Here is an 18179-nt window from a genome sequence, read left to right as displayed (position 1 = left end):
ATTAATACAATTCACTATTTCAACAGGTTAAAAAATATATGATTATTTTAATAGATGCAGAAAAAGCACTCAGTAAAATTTAATACCCATTCTTTTTTCTTATAAAACAACAAACATTTATTATCTCATTTTCTCTGGGCCAGGAATCAAGGTATACCAATACCCATTCTTGATAAGATCTCTCAGAAAAAACTAAGGATGAGAATTTCCTCAACCTGATGAAAAGCATCTATGAAAAACCTACAGCTCTTATCATTCTTATGTGTGAAAGCCTGAATGTGCTGCCCCTTATATCAGGAAAAAAGCAAGGATGTCTATTATACCACTCCAACACCACACTAGAGGTCCTTGCCAGCAATATAAGGTAAGAAAAATATATAAAAGGATACACCTTGGAAAAGAAGAAATAAAATGGTCTTTGTTTACCAATGACATTTTTGTCTACATAAGAAATCCCAAAGAATCTACATAAAGCTACTCTAACCAATAAGTGAATTGAGCAAGGAAGCAAGAAAAAAGGTCAATACACAAAAATCAATTGTATTTCTCTATATTAGCAATGGGCAACTAGAAATTGAAAAAAAAATTTAAGTACCAAATTACAATAACTACCATTAAAAAAACTATGAAATTCTTAAGGTAAATCTAACAAAATGGGTGCAGGATTCATAGGATGAAAGACATAAAAATTTTTTTTTTTTTTTTTTTTTTTTTTTTTTTGCGGTATGCGGGCCTCTCACTGTTGTGGCCTCTCCCGTTGCGGAGCACAGGCTCCGGATGCGCAGGCCCAGCGGCCATGGCTCACGGGCCCAGCCGCTCCGCGGCATATGGGATCCTCCCAGACCGGGGCACGAACCCGTATCCCCTGCATCGGCAGGCGGACTCTCAACCACTGCGCCACCAGGGAGGCCCCAAGACATAAAATTTTGATGAGGAAAAATCAAGGACCTAAATAAATGAAAAGGTATCTGATAATCATGCATTGGAAGACTCAACATTGTTAAGATGTCATTTCTCTCCAAACTGATCTACACATTCAATGTAATCCCAACTGACAAACTGATTTAAAAGTCACATAAAAAAGCGAAGGACCTAGAGCAGTAACCCACCCCACCAAAAAAAGAAAATTTGAGGACTCATACCATCCAATTCCAAGACTTAGTATGAAGCTATCGTAATCAAGACAGTACAGTACTGGGGTAAGAACAGACATATAGATCAATGGAACAGAACAAAGTCCAAAAATAGACCCAACATATATGGCTTAAATCTTCACCTGACTTTTTTTTTAATCACTTATGTTAATATATACATATCTCTTTTTAAAGTAAATACAATAAAGCAAAAGAAAATGCAATTTAAAAATATTTTCAAATAACGTTTGATCCAGTAATTCTATTTATCCCACAGACATACTCTCATAAGTGCAATGATATATACACACACACACATATACACACATATCTATATGTTAAATCAAATAAGTTATATCCATATGTACTAATATAGAAAGATGTACAAAACACATTAAGCAAAACAAGCAAGTTGCAAACAATTTATTTTTATGTCTATGTATGCATAATCACTTTTGGATAGAATAAAGAAAACAGATAACAGTAGTCTGAATTTTTATCTATGAGCACCTATCATTTTAATAATAATTAGAAAATGTTTATAAATCTCTATAAAACCAGAAAAAAAAAAGACAAAACAAAGTTATTTTGGAGAGAGTCAAAAACAAATTTCTAAAGTACATAGTGTCCTAAAATCTTTTTAACTCTATGAGGTACCCATGTCTCTGAGACTTTTAAAGGCTTTTTTTGTTCTTCAGGCTTTGAAAAAACAGCACCTGGCAACCAAATGAAACATATAATAAACCCTCCATATTTTGGACTACATTTAAAATACCATGGCACATTATGCTAAGTGAAATAAGTCAGTTACAATAAGACAAATAGTGCATGATTCCAATTATGAGGTACCTAGAAAGGGGGGAGGGGAAAAGAGGAGTTACTAATTAATGAACAAGTTTTAGTCAAGCAAGATGAATAAGCTCTAGAGATCTGCTGTTCAACACTGTACCTACAGTCAACAATAGCACATTGTACACTTGAAGTTTTTTTAAGAGGGTAGATCTCATGTTGTGTTCTTTCCACAATAAACATTTTTAAAAAAGAAAATTAACATTGGTACAATACTATGAGATAAAATAAAATGCAATAAAATATAATACAATACCATGGCTTAGGTAACTAGCTTAAATTAAAATGAAATTTTAAAACCTGGAGATATACAAAAATGCAAGTTCACATTTAAAGAATTTTGTTTCTACATATTTTACTAATTGTGGACTGGACTAGTTTATGAGCTCCTGAAAGGGTCTGTTTTTAATAAATTATAAGTTGTGTACCCCTGGATTCTAGCAACTACTTGACACAAAGTAAGATCTCAAATTTCTATAAAGGAATAAATGAATGTCAGGTCCCTTATGACATGTGTTTATTTCTAGGCACACAAGGATTTTGTTTTTAAATATACTGCGATATCTTGGGAAATTTACTTAAATTCTGCATGCCTCAAAGCTCATCTTTAAAAATAAGAAAACTAGGTTAGATGATCTATTATAGCACTCTTAGATTTTATGATTCTATAATTCTATGATTTCCTCACTTTATGGTATTACATCATGGGCTTCTGAGTCAGGACAGATATCTATTTAAACCCTATTTTTGTCACCATGAAACAAGGTAAGCTACTCAACAGTTTCCTTATATATAAAATGGGGATAAACAATCACTTCTTCAGAGTATTATGAGATATAATTTAGATAAGGCACAGAGCTGCTACTAAACGAATGTTAGTTCTTTCTCTTGGTAGTCTAGGCAATAACAGCCATGTCACAGTCAGAGTCAAACTACTCATATTAAGTGATAAACACATTAGTGTTTTGTAACTCATGATTATTTATATTAAGAATGTAGATGGGGCTTCCCTTGGTGGCGCAGTGGTTGGGAGTCTGCCTGCCGATGCGGGAGACACGGGTTCGTGCCCCGGTCCGGGAGGGTCCCGGCGTGCCGCAGAGTGGCTGGGCCCGTGAGCCATGGCCGCTGAGCCTGCGCGTCCGGAGCCTGTGCTCCGCGACGGAACAGGCCACAGAGGTGAGAGGCCCGCGTACCGTGAAAAAAAAAAAAAAAAAAAAAAGAATGTAGATGTACCCACTTCTGACAAAGCTGATTAAAAAGAACTTTGGGAGAAAGCGGTCCTCTTTCAGTCTCCTTCATGCTGTGAAGAAACAGGAACAAGGCTGAGGTCAATGGTCCAGGGCTTGAAAGTTCCACCACTAATGGGTCCTTTAAAAACATGATCAACTCTATGTCAGAAATACACAAATTTTAAATAAAATATTTTTAAAAATCTAAGTTACACTCTGTTTAAATGATGACTAAATCACCTCAAGTGTATTAAGAAGCTTTATTCCCTCGTATATAAGATGAACATATAAAAAATGAAATTAAATGCCTTACCTTGAAAGATACAGGTATTTTCATATCCTCTGCCCTTTACTTAATAAAACTATTAGCTTAAGAGTGAAAAACCTATCTTTTGTTGCTTGTAACTGTCCCTTAATGTGCTCTCCTAAAATAAAATTATTGACTTGATATTTGTACAAATTCACAAATAATCATAAATTACATTTATGAGCAAAACCCCATACTCTTCTTTTCCCCAAATATTTTACTAACAAAATAAGGAATGAGAAATTATGTCACAAATTGGTATACTATTTCCCTCTTTTAAAGGAGAGAGACATACAGTTTGACAACAGCAGCTACAACTGTGTGAAGGAGCAACACTCTTTATTCTAGAATTTTTTCCCCACCAAGTTTTATCTTCTAAAATGTTATCCTTGCTAGTAACCCCTCTCCTTACAGACAATGAATAAAAAGCAGATCCCAAATATAATCCTCAGACACTATAGAAGTTATCTTCTAAGACAACTATCACATATGTTGTCTCATTCATATACTCATGAAATACAAATTACCTATATATTTCATACCAACTATCCTTAAAAATCAGCCATCTGGCTAAAACCACAGAAAAGACAGGCTATAATTTTCTATAGCTTTTGAATATCATAAATGATTTCTGCAATGTTCAGTAAATTGAAAGCTACCTCAAGGGTCAAAAGTAAAATCTAAGGCAGTTTCAAAGCTCAAGCACTAAGGTGCAGTATCCACTGTTCCCAACTTAAGTATTTTGAGACAGTTTTAAAACTTCAGAATTGAGTGAGTAAATAACCTGTTTTTAAAAGTATATTTAAATTTTGAAAACAAAAGCAAGTTTATTGATGAGAATGCAATATGGGTGAATCTCACTAACATGTTGACAGAAGCCAAATGTAAAAGAGTCCATATTGTATAACTTCATTTATATATAATATTAAAACAGGCAAAACTAATCTGCCCTTTAGAAACCAGGTTAGTGGCTATCCTTGTGAGGCAGGAAGGCAGGGAATGGAAGGCAACCTGAAGGGGGCTTCTAGCTGCTGGTAATGCTCTGTTTCTTGAGAAAAATGTTGGTTAGTTTCAGTTCAGTGTACTCAGTTTGTGAAAATTCATCAACTCTATATTTATGATGTACACTCCTCTGTGTGAATACTTTAATAAAAAGTTTTTTAAAAGTAAGCACACTGCTGCCCAGAGATAAACCCACGCACATATGGTCACCTTATTTTTGGTAAAGGAGGCAAGAATATACAGTGGAGAAAAGACAGCCTCTTCAATAAGTGGTTCTGGGAAAACTGGACAGCTACATGTAAAAGAATGAAATTAGGGGCTTCCCTGGTGGCGCAGTGGTTAAGAATCTGCCTGCCAATGCAGGGGACACGGGTTCAAGCCCTGGTCTGAGAAGATCCCACATGCCGCGGAGCAACTAAGCCCGTGCGCCACAACTACTGAGCCTGCGCATCCGGAGCCTGCGCTCCGCAACAGGAGAGGCCGCGACAGTGAGAGGCCCGCGCACCGCGATGAAGAGTGGCCCCCGCTCGCTGCAACTAGAGAAAGCCCTCGCACAGAAACGAAGACCCAACACAGCCATAAATAAATAAATAAATAAATAATAAATTTATTAAACAAAAAAAGAAGAATGAAATTAGAACGCTCCCTAACACCATACACAAAATTAAACTCAAAATGGATTAAAGACCTAAATGTAAGGCCAGACACTATAAAACTCTTAGAGGAAAACATAGGCAGAACACTCTATGACATAAATGAGAACAAGATCCTTTTTGACCCACCTCCTCGAGAAATGGAAATAAAGACAAAAATAAAATGGGACCTAATGAAACTTAAAAGCTTTTGCACAGCAAAGGAAACCATAAACAAGATGAAAAGACAACCCTTAGAATGGGAGAAAATATTTGCAAATGAAGCAACTGACAGAGGATTAATCTCCAAAATTTACAAGCAGCTCAATATCAAAAAAACAAACAACCCAATCAAAAAATGGGCAGAAGACCTAAACAGACATTTTTCCAAAGAAGATATACAGATTGCCAACAAACACATGAAAGGATACTCAACATCACTAATCAGAGAAATGCAAATCAAAACTGCAAGGAGGTATCACCTCACACTGGTCAGAATGGCCATCATCAAAAAATCTACAAACAATAAATGCTGGAGAGGGTGTGGAGAAAAAGGAACCCTCTTGCATTGTTGGTGGGAATGTAAATTGACATGGCCACTATGGAGAACAGTACGGAAGTTCCTTAAAAAACTAAAATTAGAACTCCCATATGACCCAGCAATCCCACTCCTGGGCATATACCCTGAGAAAACCATAATTCAAAAAGATACATGTACCAAAATGTTCATAGCAGCCCTATTTACAATAGCCAGGACATGGAAGCAACCTAAGTGTCCATCAACAGATGAATGGATAAAGAAGATGTGGCACATATATACAATGGAATATTACTCAGCCATAAAAAGAAACGAAATTGAGCTATTTGTAGTGAGGTGGATGGACCTAGAGTCTGTCATACAGAGTGAAGTAAGTCAGAAAGAGAAAAACAAACACCATATGCTAACACATATATATGGAATGTAAAAAAAAAAAAAGTTTCTGATGAACCTAGGGACCGGACAGGAATAAAGACGCAGATGTAGAGAATGGACTTGAGCACACGGGGAGGAGGAAGGGTAAGCTGGGACGAAGTGAGAGAGTGGCACTGACATATACACACTACCAAATGTAAAATAGATAGCTAGTGGGAAGCAGCCACATAGCACAGGGAGATCAGCTCGGTGCTTTGTGACCACCTAAAGGGGTGGGGTAGGGAGGGTGGGAGGGAGGCGCAAGAGGGAGGGGATATGGGGATATGTGTATACATATAGTTGATTCACTTTGTTATACAGCAAAAACTAACACAACATTGTTAAGCAATTATACTCAAATAAAGATGTTAAAAAAAAAGTAAGCACACTGCTGATATTCATATAAATATTAACAAATTGAATCCAGCAACATAGAAGAAGAGGAATATATCATAACTAACAGGGATTTGTCCCAGGAATACAAGATAGGTTTAACATTTGAAAATCAATCAATGTAATTTACATTAACAGAGAATAAAGAAGAAAAACTATATGATAATCTCAGTAGATGCTGGAAAAGCACTTGACAAAATTCAACATCCATTCATGATGAAATGCTCAGAAAACTAGGAATAAAAGGGAATGTCCTCAACCTTATAAAGAACACCTGTGAAAAACCTACAGTTAAGTTCATTCTTTCTTTCTTGGTGCAGTGTCTAGTCTTAAATCCTCTTCTTATTTTTTAAAATTGAAGTATATTGGTGTACAATATTATATAAGTTACAGGTATACAATATTATTATTCATAATTTTTAAAAGTTATACACCATTTATAGTTATTATAAAATATTGGCTATATTCCCTGTGTTGTACAATATAACTTGTAGCTTATTTTGTACCTACTCTTTTCTTTTTTTTTTTTGGCCTCACCATGCAGGATCTTAGTTCCCCAACCAAGGATAGAACCCATGCCCCCTGCATTGGGAGTGCAGAGTTTTAACCACTGGACAGCCAGGGAAGTCCCTGTACCTACTCTTTATAATGAAGGACTGAGTGTTTTTCCCCTAATTTTGGGATTAAAGCAAGGATGTCTGCTCTCATCACTTCTATTCAACATGTTACTGGTGGCTCGAGCCAGCACAATAAAGTAAGGAAAAGAAAGAAAAGGCATACAGATTACGAAGGACCAAATAAAACTGGTGACTGAAAGAGTAGTGATCTACACTGATAGTCCCACAACCCAGGTCCACTGTATGTCCTACAAAACTAAGACCTAAGATTGAAAATTTCCCTCTTAGAATTACACAAACTTACAGTGATCAGCTATAATATGATTGCCATATATAGTAATTTCACAGCTCCACATGTGAAATACTTAAACCTAACATCCAGTCACAGTTAATAAGAAATCTTTTCAAATGACTACCATTAACTTCCATTTAGTAAAGTAGTCTTCACTATCTCACTACAGTCTAGAAGAGGGCACTGGGCTCTAACGTAAAAATTTTAAGAGGCTGAACGGGCAATGAGTTTACAGACTGCCTTTTCAACAAAAAAATACAACAATATTGCCTTTAAAAATTGCCTCCTTGGAAGAAAAATCTAAGATTACTACACTGGGCTAAGAACTTTTAGAACTCCTCTTTCTTAAGTATTTCAAAAGCCAGATCATGAGCTATACATTCACTCTCTGTTCCTCTAAAACACACACACACAAATCAATTGCTAACTGAAATCATAACTATTAGTGTAAATGCCCTCCAGCCCAAGACCACCAGGAACACATCTGTAGTTGAACAAGGTGGGTTTATTACTTGTTCCACTGAGGGAGAACACACACAATGGGGAACCATGGAGTGTCTCTCAGAGGGTATTCAAAAGAACTGATGTAGGGCTTCCCTGGTGGCGCAGTGGTTGAGAGTCCACCTGCCGATGCAGGGGACACGGGTTCGTGCCCCGCTCCGGGAAGATCCCACATGCTGTGGAGCGGTTGGGCCCATGAGCCATGGCCGCTGAGCCTGCGCATCCGGAGCCTGTGCTCCGCAACGGGAGAGGCCACAACAGTGAGAGGCCCGCGTACAGCAAAGAAGAAGAAGAAAAAAAAAAAAGAACTGATGTAGAATTTGGGCTTTAGTTGGGTGATTTAGGGAAGAAGTTAATCTAAGGAAGCAGAGGTCTGCTCTCAATTGGATGCTGTCAGAAAGTGAGGGTATTTCTACAATTGGATATCTCAATAAAAGGAGGCTAGAATGAGGATAAAGCTGTAACTAGTTTAAAAAAAAAAAAGTCGCGTTGACTCATTTAGGCCAAAAGAGGGCGTCTGGGATTTTCTAAGTGGTGGAGTTTGTGTTCAGAGAAAATTATGAAGTGGCCTTGCTCTGTCGCATTGTAACAGGCTTGGAGTAACCTAGCTCGAGTCTGGTATTCTGTGAGACTGTTTGAATAACATGGCCTAACTGTGGGTGTCAGGCTAGCTTCTGAATGTCAAAGGCTGCCTTTTTCCCCTTTCTCATTAGTTTAAAAACCCAATATCAAATTAGGCTCCAAAACGCCTTTAGATGGTCACTATTAAAATTAAATCTACCTTTAAAGAACAAAAATGCTGTATTTAAGTAGTTGTCACCAGTAACTACAAAACAGGAATCTTAGACACTTCATTCAACAAAGGCAAAACCATTTGTCTTTTCTAGTATGTCTGTTTGAAAGCTGCCTCAACATTTTTTGTGCTGTCTGACCCATGATATGTTTGAACTATAACATACCTTAAAGCTATGACTTTAGAAATTTTTTGTTTGTTTGTTTTTTGCGGGCCTCTCACTGTTGTGGCCTCTCCCGTTGTGGAGCACAGGCTCCGGAGGTGCAGGCTCAGCGGCCATGGCTCACGGGCCTAGCCGCTCCGCGGCATGTGGGATCTTCCCAGACCAGGGCACGAACCCGCGTCCCCTGAATCGGCAGGCGGACTCTCAACCACTGCGCCACCAGGGAAGCCCTAGAAGTTTTAAATCTTATCGTTTATTTTCACAAAATGCTTTTGAATTATTTTTTCAAATTCTCTGACTACCATCTCAATTGATAGTTGTGAGAAATAAGAAAGATAGGTTTTGGCAACAGGTTTTGGCAACATCACTGACTTATCTAAACAGAGCTATTATCCAGCTAATTATACTTCTCACCAGCGGAGAGTCTGAGGAAGGAACAATCTTGAGTTTTGTACCATGTTCTTGGATCTCATTCATCAGTTCAGTAAGAATGTAAGACTGTGCCAAATTCTGAAAGAAAACAAAAGCAACATCTTCTGATTCAGTTATAATATGCCTCTGATTTTACAGAATAAATACTCTCCCAAAGCTTCAAATATCATCTGGCCTAGCAAAAATATTTTTAAGTTTTAGAAAATTTAACTGAATGCATTTAACATTTAATAAATGTCACTATTACTGACAGAGCCATGGTGAAATACAGAGATCTTTCAGAAGCACTGTGGAAAAAGAAGGTGTATGTATGTGTATGACAATGGCTAAAGATAGTCTAACCAATCAAAAAGAAAACAGACAGACTTCTAGACGAACATTTAGCAGTCATGTGACAGTCCACAGGTGTGCCAATAAACACAAATTAATTAATATAAACTTTTACATTTTACAGAGCTTTCTCATGGCTCTTACCTGCATGACTGCATTAAAAAAGCAAGTATTTCCTAAATTGGTAATTCCTTTTACAGATGTTACACTGCTGTCTTTTCTTCCCTTTTTATCACCTGTTTCACATTTTTCTTCATAAAGTTTTATGATTCTAGAAAATGCATCTAAGTTAGAGAAAACATAATGGACACGAGATTTAAAATTAAATACATATCATTTGACATAATTTAAATGTATTATTTAAAATTAAATAAGATTTTCCTCTGAATCAACGTTCCTGAAGGGCAAGAATACAAATGCAAATAAGTATCTCCTGTTTTGTATCCTACTGCTAAAGCAGTTAATTTTAATTCATCTTAATATACACATCGTACCTCAGACCACATTGTAGGATAAATTCCAGATGAATTTTAAAATAAAATATTTTAAAGTGAAGTTAAAAAAAAAAAAAAGTAGGAAAGACCAGATCTTGGTTTCTAAACACCATTCCCACTAAAAGGAATGAAGACCCCTTGAAGGAAAGGCTGATTCTAAACCTGGGGCAGCAAAAGAGGCAAATGAGCCTATAACATTTTCGTTATGCCAGAAAATAAGGAAGTGCTCAAAAAAAAAAAAAAAGGTACGTCAAAACACACAGGCGTCATTTTAAACAGGTTCCCAGTGGTCCAATCTGGAACAATTTGAATATCAAAATAAAGAAGGGTACTGATAAATTACTATTCACTGAACAAAATGAGAATGAGTCTGACCTGATAATAGAATTTTAAAATGCGGATAAAAGAAAAAACTTTTCCTTACAAGAGAATGCCAACTAATAAAAAGAAGATCTTCCCAGACCAGGGCTCGAACCCATGTCCCCTGCATTGGCAGGTGGATTCTTAACCACTGCGCCACCAGGGAAGACCTCATACGGTTTTCATAAGGATTAAATGAGCTAAATTTTTTAAAATTAATTAATTAATTTATTTTTTTAAATTTTTGGCTGCATTGGGTCTTTGTTGCTGCATGTGGACTTTCTCTAGTTGCGGCAAGCAGGGGCTACTCTTCGCTGCAGTGCATGGGCTTCTCATTGCGGTGGCTTCTCTTCTTGTGGAGCGTGGGCTCTAGGCGCACAGGCTTCCGTAGTTTTGGCACGTGGGCTCAGTAGTTGTGGCTCGCAGGCTCTAGAGCACAGGCTCAGTAGTTGTGGTGCACGGGCTTAGCTGCTCTGAGGCATGTGGGGTCTTCCCAGACCAGGGCTCAAACCTGTGTCCCCTGCATTGTCAAGTGGATTCTTTTTTTTTTTTTTTTTTGCGGTACGCGGGCCTCTCACTGCTGTGGCCTCTCCCGTTGCGGAGCACAGGCTCCGGGCGCACAGGCTCAGCGGCCATGGCTCACGGGCCTAGCCGCTCCACGGCATGTGGGATATTCCCGGACCTGGGCACGAACCCGTGTCCCCTGCATCGGCAGGCGGACTCTCAACCACTGCACCACCAGGGAAGCCCAGCAGGTGGATTCTTAACCACTGTGCCACCAGGGAAGCCCCAAATGAGTTAAATTTGCTTTGCAAAGCACCTGGCATGCTAAGCACTATTTAAGAGTGTGAAAAACAGCCCAGAGAGGCCCCCGAAATTGTTATTTGTGCCAAAATCCGTATCTTCATGAACTATCCATCCTTTGTGTCCCGTTTATCTGCTCTTACTTTTCTCTCTTTAATCATTTCCTGTATTTTCTGGGGGTGTTCCCCTCAAGTTTATCTCATTTCTAACTGGATTTTCTGAATTGCTAATATGAGTTTTGCCTTTTACATTGACTTTGTGGTTTTCAGGATCCTGGCTTTTCTTTCTGACACGTGGAAACCTCTCATTGAGAGAAATAAATTGGTGGTTTCTCAGATGTTTCTTTCATTAAGCAAATCTATTACAAGGAAAAAAATTTTCTTTCAACTCTTAACTTTTATCCTGTGATGCAATATTGTATCATAAACTCTATCACCTGTTTTTCCCCTTTATTCCTGTTTGTTTATTCTTTAAACATTATTGGTTGTTACTGGATATCTGTTGTCTAGATAATGAAGAGCTGTTTTTAACGCCCAACCCTAGAATTCTGAGTTAACATAGAAAAGAACTAGCAAAATAGATGTCTTCTCCTGTCCTCCAGATATTAAAATAAGTGATAAAAATTAAACCCCATTACAGAGCTTGGGGACAAAGGCTGGTACAATCAATGGAGAAGGTCACTGAGGTGCAGAGTCCAGGCACAGAAAAAAGGAAAAGCAGGAAAAGGCCAGACAGTATTCAAACCTACAAGGGAATGTAAAAGCAAATGAAAAAAGCCAGCCAGTGCGTAAGAAGCACTACACAAACAAGAGGAAGCCCCATACAGATCCTGGCTGGGTCTGCAAACAAGAGCAATCCACCTCTTAATTATATCTGAGATTCTAACTAAAGCCCAGAATTAGCCGGTTTCAGGCTCACATTATAGCTGTTGCCACTAGATGGTTTCACAGTGATTTTTAAGAGATTTAAGATGAAAGAGTAATTAAATCCAAGCAGTGCTCCATCTTTTGGGGCAAGGCTGTTACTCTGATTTTACGTTAACAAAACTCAGTTTCCAACAGGTTAAGTGATTTGCCCAAAGTTGTAATGATAATCTTTTGATTATAAATCCACTGTCATTTTGCCAGGTAATTTCTCTTCAGTGATTTATGCACAATGAGAAGAACTACAAAAAGTAGCAGGAAAGATTCTTACAGATTTGAGTATATGCAACCACAAACAAATATGCCTTCTCAAAAGTATTTCCTTTCGTTAACATCCTTAATAAATGTTGCCATAATATTTTTTAGCTTATTAATATGAAAACAGAGTGGTTGGGGAAAATAAACTATATAGATTATATTAACTATAAATATATAATAGATATCATAAATATATATTTATTATTTACTTGGAAAAATACTTCCAGAAATAAATTATATTTTAGTCTTACAAGACCAAATAGCATTTTTAAACCATAACATGCAAATGATTTATGTATCTGTGTACCACATTTACTCATCGGTTTTCAAAACATCTGGGATAGCATCCTAAAGTAAACAATGTTCATAAGACCATCTGGTCAAAACTGCAGGCAAAAAAAAGCATAAGCATATGGAAAAACAGATTTTACCCTTCCCTTCAGCAGTAAGGGATGACAAATGTCAAACCTAGATATATCCACGCTTCACTGTGCGATGCTTTTCAGCACCACCTGGCTCTCCATGCATATAGCCACCAAATATGGACAGCACTGCCAGAAAGAACATATCCACGGGGCAATGGCAATAAAAATAGTTTATTTCATGGTTAAATAGCCACTTCACACAAGTGGCAAGAGTCTGTTTGTTGACTTTTACATGTATTAAGTCTGTGAGAATATGCTCAAAATTAATTATGCTATTAGACTTGAATATTAAATAGATCAGATAATATAACTAGAAAATAGAATGACATTTTCTAAGAACTATTTATATGTATCTTAAAGTGCAAGTTTTTCATTTTATTAATACTAAGTAGCATGTTTATAAAATGTAACAACTCAAATAAAATTGATTTATCCAATGTCCACTGTGTACCAGGTACTATATGAACCACTATCTGTAATTATTTATAATTAATTGCCTATGATTTATGACTAGAGTGTAAGGACATATAGTGAACAGCATAGAGATATTAAGCCTTAAATTCATGATAACACCTTGGCAAAACTTTAAGAAACTAAGTATTTATGTACATTTGCTCACTAAGAAACTGTCAGCTGAGAGTTTAAGATTCTAGTTTAAAACAAGCATGTTTGAATCAGTCTCTCAATTATCTGACCTACAAACAGGTATGCGTTTTAATAAAATGCAATTTGTTACTTCCAATGAAGAATAATTATTGATCATTTTGTCTCTAGAGACAACAAAGCTTTCTCAATATGGCAGTGATTTTAGATCACAGTCACTTTAAGAACTCTTCCTTTACAAACACAGTATGAATGCACTAAGGACTGAACTTCAAGATGTTTTGAAGTGTGATATAATTAAAAGGACAAAGCTGCTACAGCAATAACAAAAAAGATAAACTATACAAAATTTTGATCACTTGTTTTGTTTTCCTCAAGTTTTACCTGAACCCATGAAATGCCTGTAATTAAAAAAGAATCTTCACAGAATTTCGGGGTTGGAAGGTTATTAATAATATATATCACATATATAAATATTATATATGTAAGATATATTTATAATAAAATATATAAATATATATATCATTATCTCACCTTACTTATCTCCTTTATATTACCAACACTGTCATCAGGTATTGCACTTATGTAATAAGATAACATAGACCCCAGAATGCAAAGAACATTAAGAGGAAACTTCAGGCGTTCTAGATAAATTTTTTATAGGTCTTTTATATCTCTGTCATTTACCTTTAAGCCTATAATCTGAGTACTCAAAGAGTAGCTGGTTAATTGAGCAGACCTTATAAGACAGAAAACTGGCTGAAGCACCAGCAAAGCCAAAATAAAGAGGAAAAAACCACTGTTTCCACACTTGGCTAAGACTAAGGCTATTTAATATCTAAAAAGTAACCTTAAGTACCTCAACTTTTCCTACCATAAAAATGACTCCAGGGCTTCCCTGGTGGCGCAGTGGTTGAGAGTCCGCCTGCCGATGCAGGGGACACGGGTTCGTGCCCCGGTCCGGGGAGATCCCACATGCCGCGGAGAGGCTAGGCCCGTGAGCCATGGCCGCTGAGCCTGCGCGTCCGGAGCCTGTGCTCCGCAACGGGAGAGGCCTGCGTACCGCAAAAAAAAAAAATGACTCCAACACAAAGATCCTCTAATTATTTTTTTAAACCAAGTTTAAAGATATTAAGTTATAAATTTAAAAAAACCCTGAATGTACCAGGAAACTGTGGGTGAATATCTTTATAAACGTGGAGTACAAAAGACTTTCAAGGCATGACCCCAAAGGCTAAAAAACCATTACAGAAAAGACTGATGGACTTGGCAACAGTGACACTAAAAACTTCATTACTGCCCCCCCAAAACCAAACCAAAAAACCTAAAAACTATAAACAAAGTTAAACATGGAAAAACAAGTATTCTTGTCAACTATACCCTCTGCATAATCTTTCTGGAGGGCAGCTAAACAACAGTAATCAAAATTTAAGATGTGTTTATAAATTGGCCAGAAATTCCAAAAAATTTAACCTACAGAAACAGAAGAGTAAGTACACAGAGATGCAGCTTTGCTCATCTTGGAGAAAACTGAAAACAACCAATAGTGGATTTGTTGCCAAGTAATATTAAATGTCTCTCTTTTCTCAAAGGTATAAATATTTGTGAATTGCCTTGGTTAAACCAGAAGCGGAACACTGGTGCATCCCAAGTTTCTCATAGGCACAGGGAAAGCAAACTTATTTTGCCGTTTGCTTATTTAAAGAAAAAGTCTGAGAGCATCATCTCCTCTGATAACTTTCCCCACTGTAAAGATGATGATCAAACGAAGGCACACAGCCATTCGTAGGGAGTAGATTTAAACCCAGGTAGTCTGGGTTCAGAATCCACACACTTAACCATTAGGATCTGCTATCTGTCTGTATAACAGTGGATGATAAGGTTGATAAGTGTGACAAGTTAAGACACTAATGAAATGCTAGTAGTGATATGAAAGACCACTTCTTTTAAGCAAAAGCTGGATGTAATCAATTGCTGGATGTCTTTGGTGTGTGGATTTACAGTTTTATTAAAGTTTATAGTAGCCCTTCTCAAAGGGTTCCTCAAAAAAAATTAAGCCTTAATGCCATAGGTACCCACTGTATCCAGTTAACTTCTCCCTATATATATCCACAAGTTAGTGCCATTTTGGGGAGAACCGAGAAAACAGTCATTCAAGTAACTCTGTGTTCTGTAGTTCGGATGAGGAACCACAGATTTACACCCCTACAGGTAAAACAAATTGTTTTTGAAGTGTTCAACAATTTTTGTCCCTAACCCCTTTTCATATATGGAAATAACTATTTTTAGTACTTATTTATGAAAATGCACATTTCTTAGGCATATGGGCTGTCACTTTATAGTAGAACAAAATGTATTACTTTATAAAGAAAAGTCAAAGTATTACATTACAAATTGTTACTGTAAAAGGGTACAATATTATTTATTCTCAGATACATTATTTCAGATCCCAAATGTACCATACTTTCTTATTTCAGAAAGATAGAGCATGGGCTTCCCTGGTGGCGCAGTGGTTGAGAGTCCGCCTGCCGATGCAGGGCACGTGGGTTCGTGCCCTGGTCCAGGAAGATCCCACATGCCGCGGAGCGGCTGGGACCGTGAGCCATGGCCGCTGAGCCTGAGCGTCCGGAGCCTGTGCTCTGCAATGGAAGAGGCCATAGCAGTGAGAGGCCCGCGTACCGCAAAAAAAAAAAAGATAGAGCAGGGCTTCCCTGGTGGCACAGTGGTTGAGAGTCTGCCTGCCAATGCAGGGAACGCGGGCTCATGCCCCGGTCCGGGAAGATGCCACATGCCGCAGAGCAGCTAGGCCCGCGAGCCATGGCCACTGAGCCTGCGCGTCCAGAGCCTGTGCTCCGCAACAGGAGAGGCCACAACAGTGAGAGGCCCGTGTACCGCAAAAAAAAAAAAAAAAAAAAAAAGATACAGCAAACTTAATAAAACCAAAAGAACCAACATAACATGTCTTTTTATACCAAGAGCATAAGCTTAATGAATTTAACAGAATATAATATTTTATGCTCTCTTTAAGTTCTTTGAAATTGGCATCCCACCAGTATTAAAATTATGGGCCAAATTTATTGGTTTAGAAAAGAATGTGGGATTATCTATCATCTGTCTAGTTCACACATAGCAAACCAATATTCAATGATATAATTTCAACAGGAATTCCCATATTCTATAAGTGTTTGTAGAACACTTACATGACATTTGCTAGACTACCAAAGTGAGAAATAAGCCCTTCAGAGAATATTGGCCCACTTTTAACAATACATATTTCTGGGTGGGTCTCACAAGAAAGTTTTCTTGCCCTTTTTCAATCTTGTGTTATATGACCTTTTCATTATATGGGGATTTTATTTGTTGTTTTTAGTTTTCTTATATACGTTTGAGGGGGAGAGTGTGGAGAGATTATTTTTTTTAAAGCAAATCCTAGCATCAGATGTGGCATCTACACAGCTGTAAGCATTCTTCTGGGAACCAGCACTGGGATTCCCTCAACTGTTTAATGCAATTACCTAAACCAGTCATGTAGTATTAATGTAATTTGCCCATTTCTACAGCTGAAAAGAAGTTTAATCTTTAAAGAGTAAAAAGGAAAAACTTGCTATCCCACTACTTGTCTACTTTGGAACCAAATAAGAATTACCTCATATGTTTGTTCTCAAAATTCCACTAACTCCTAGTTAACCATTAGCCTTAGAAATCTTTATTTGGTCATATAATAAATTGATATTGACATATGAATGGGAAGGTATACATATTAAGGCATTCCTGTGTATCTCCATAGTACAGTAAGTGATCTTTCTAAAGTACAAAACTGATCATCCACTTCTCCTCTTAGAACCTATAAGTGGCTCTTCATTGCCTCCAGGATAAACTCTAAACTTACAAGGCCCTTCAATAGCTGTTTCTACTTACCTCCAGAGTCTCACCTCTCACCACCCCACCATCATCACAAAACTCAACCCTGCAGCTCTGTACAATCCCCTGAACGTATCAGGCTCCCTCATCAATGAGCTGTCTCCTCTGCCTGGAGCACACACCCCTTCCCTCTCTGCCTACCTAACATCTAGCTATCCTTCAGATTCCAGCTTAGAAATCTCTTCCTCTCAATAAAGCTTTCCTGAATCCTCTAGTCCAGATTAGATACTACTCCAAAGTGCTCTCACAGTCCCCTGTTCTTGCTCCTCACAGCACTATTTAAACAGCAATTATAATTGTGATTTGTCAATAGCCCTCACTAACCAAAAGATCAATAATGGCAGGAACTGAGAAATAGATCTGTCTCATTCACCACAGTATCTCCAATATCTTGCACAGTGTCTGGCACAAGGTAGAAACTCAAGTATATTAATAGACTGAATGAATAAATAAAATAATTTGATAATATTCAGGGGTGTTTTGGTGAAAATGCAAAGCGTATCTACTTCCTCAGTAAAAACTGCTCACGTGCTAGTTCAGTTCAATTCAGCAGTATTTACTACCTAGTCATATGAGAATCAAAAAGAATATAAGCCAGGGTACAATCCTCAAGGCATGTACAGTTTTATAAACAAGACACAGATACATATGAAAGCTGAACACCACAAAATCAAGTGTTAAGATTCTAAAGTATGCTACATAGAAGAAGAGATAAAACAAAGGACTGGGAATGTGTCACTGAAGTAGGATCTGAGCTGAGCCTTAG

At 37.4% G+C, this 18179-nt stretch overlaps 1 protein-coding gene across 8 annotated transcripts in view; it reads right to left on the bottom strand.

Moving 5' to 3' along the window:
* USP45 (ubiquitin specific peptidase 45) overlaps window positions 1-18179 on the bottom strand; it is a gene marked incomplete at its 3' end in the record, with an annotated part of 68086 nt that overhangs the window by 29425 nt on the left and 20482 nt on the right. For all 8 annotated transcript variants that reach the window (XM_082634266.1, XM_082634264.1, XM_082634268.1 and 5 more), the window contains exons 6-8: window positions 9770-9909; window positions 9278-9373; window positions 3220-3350 (exon numbers count right to left, since the gene is read on the bottom strand). In XM_082634266.1, coding sequence (XP_082490392.1) covers window positions 3220-3350; window positions 9278-9373; window positions 9770-9909 — 367 coding nt within the window. The remainder of the gene's footprint in view (window positions 1-3219; window positions 3351-9277; window positions 9374-9769; window positions 9910-18179) is intronic.

Source organism: Mesoplodon mirus (genome assembly GCF_964341445.2).
Source record: "Mesoplodon mirus genome assembly, chromosome: 10".
In the NCBI taxonomy this organism is placed as follows: domain Eukaryota; kingdom Metazoa; phylum Chordata; class Mammalia; order Artiodactyla; family Ziphiidae; genus Mesoplodon; species Mesoplodon mirus.
Note: the sequence above shows the minus strand (reverse complement) of the source record. Positions and strands in the feature narration are given on the sequence as shown.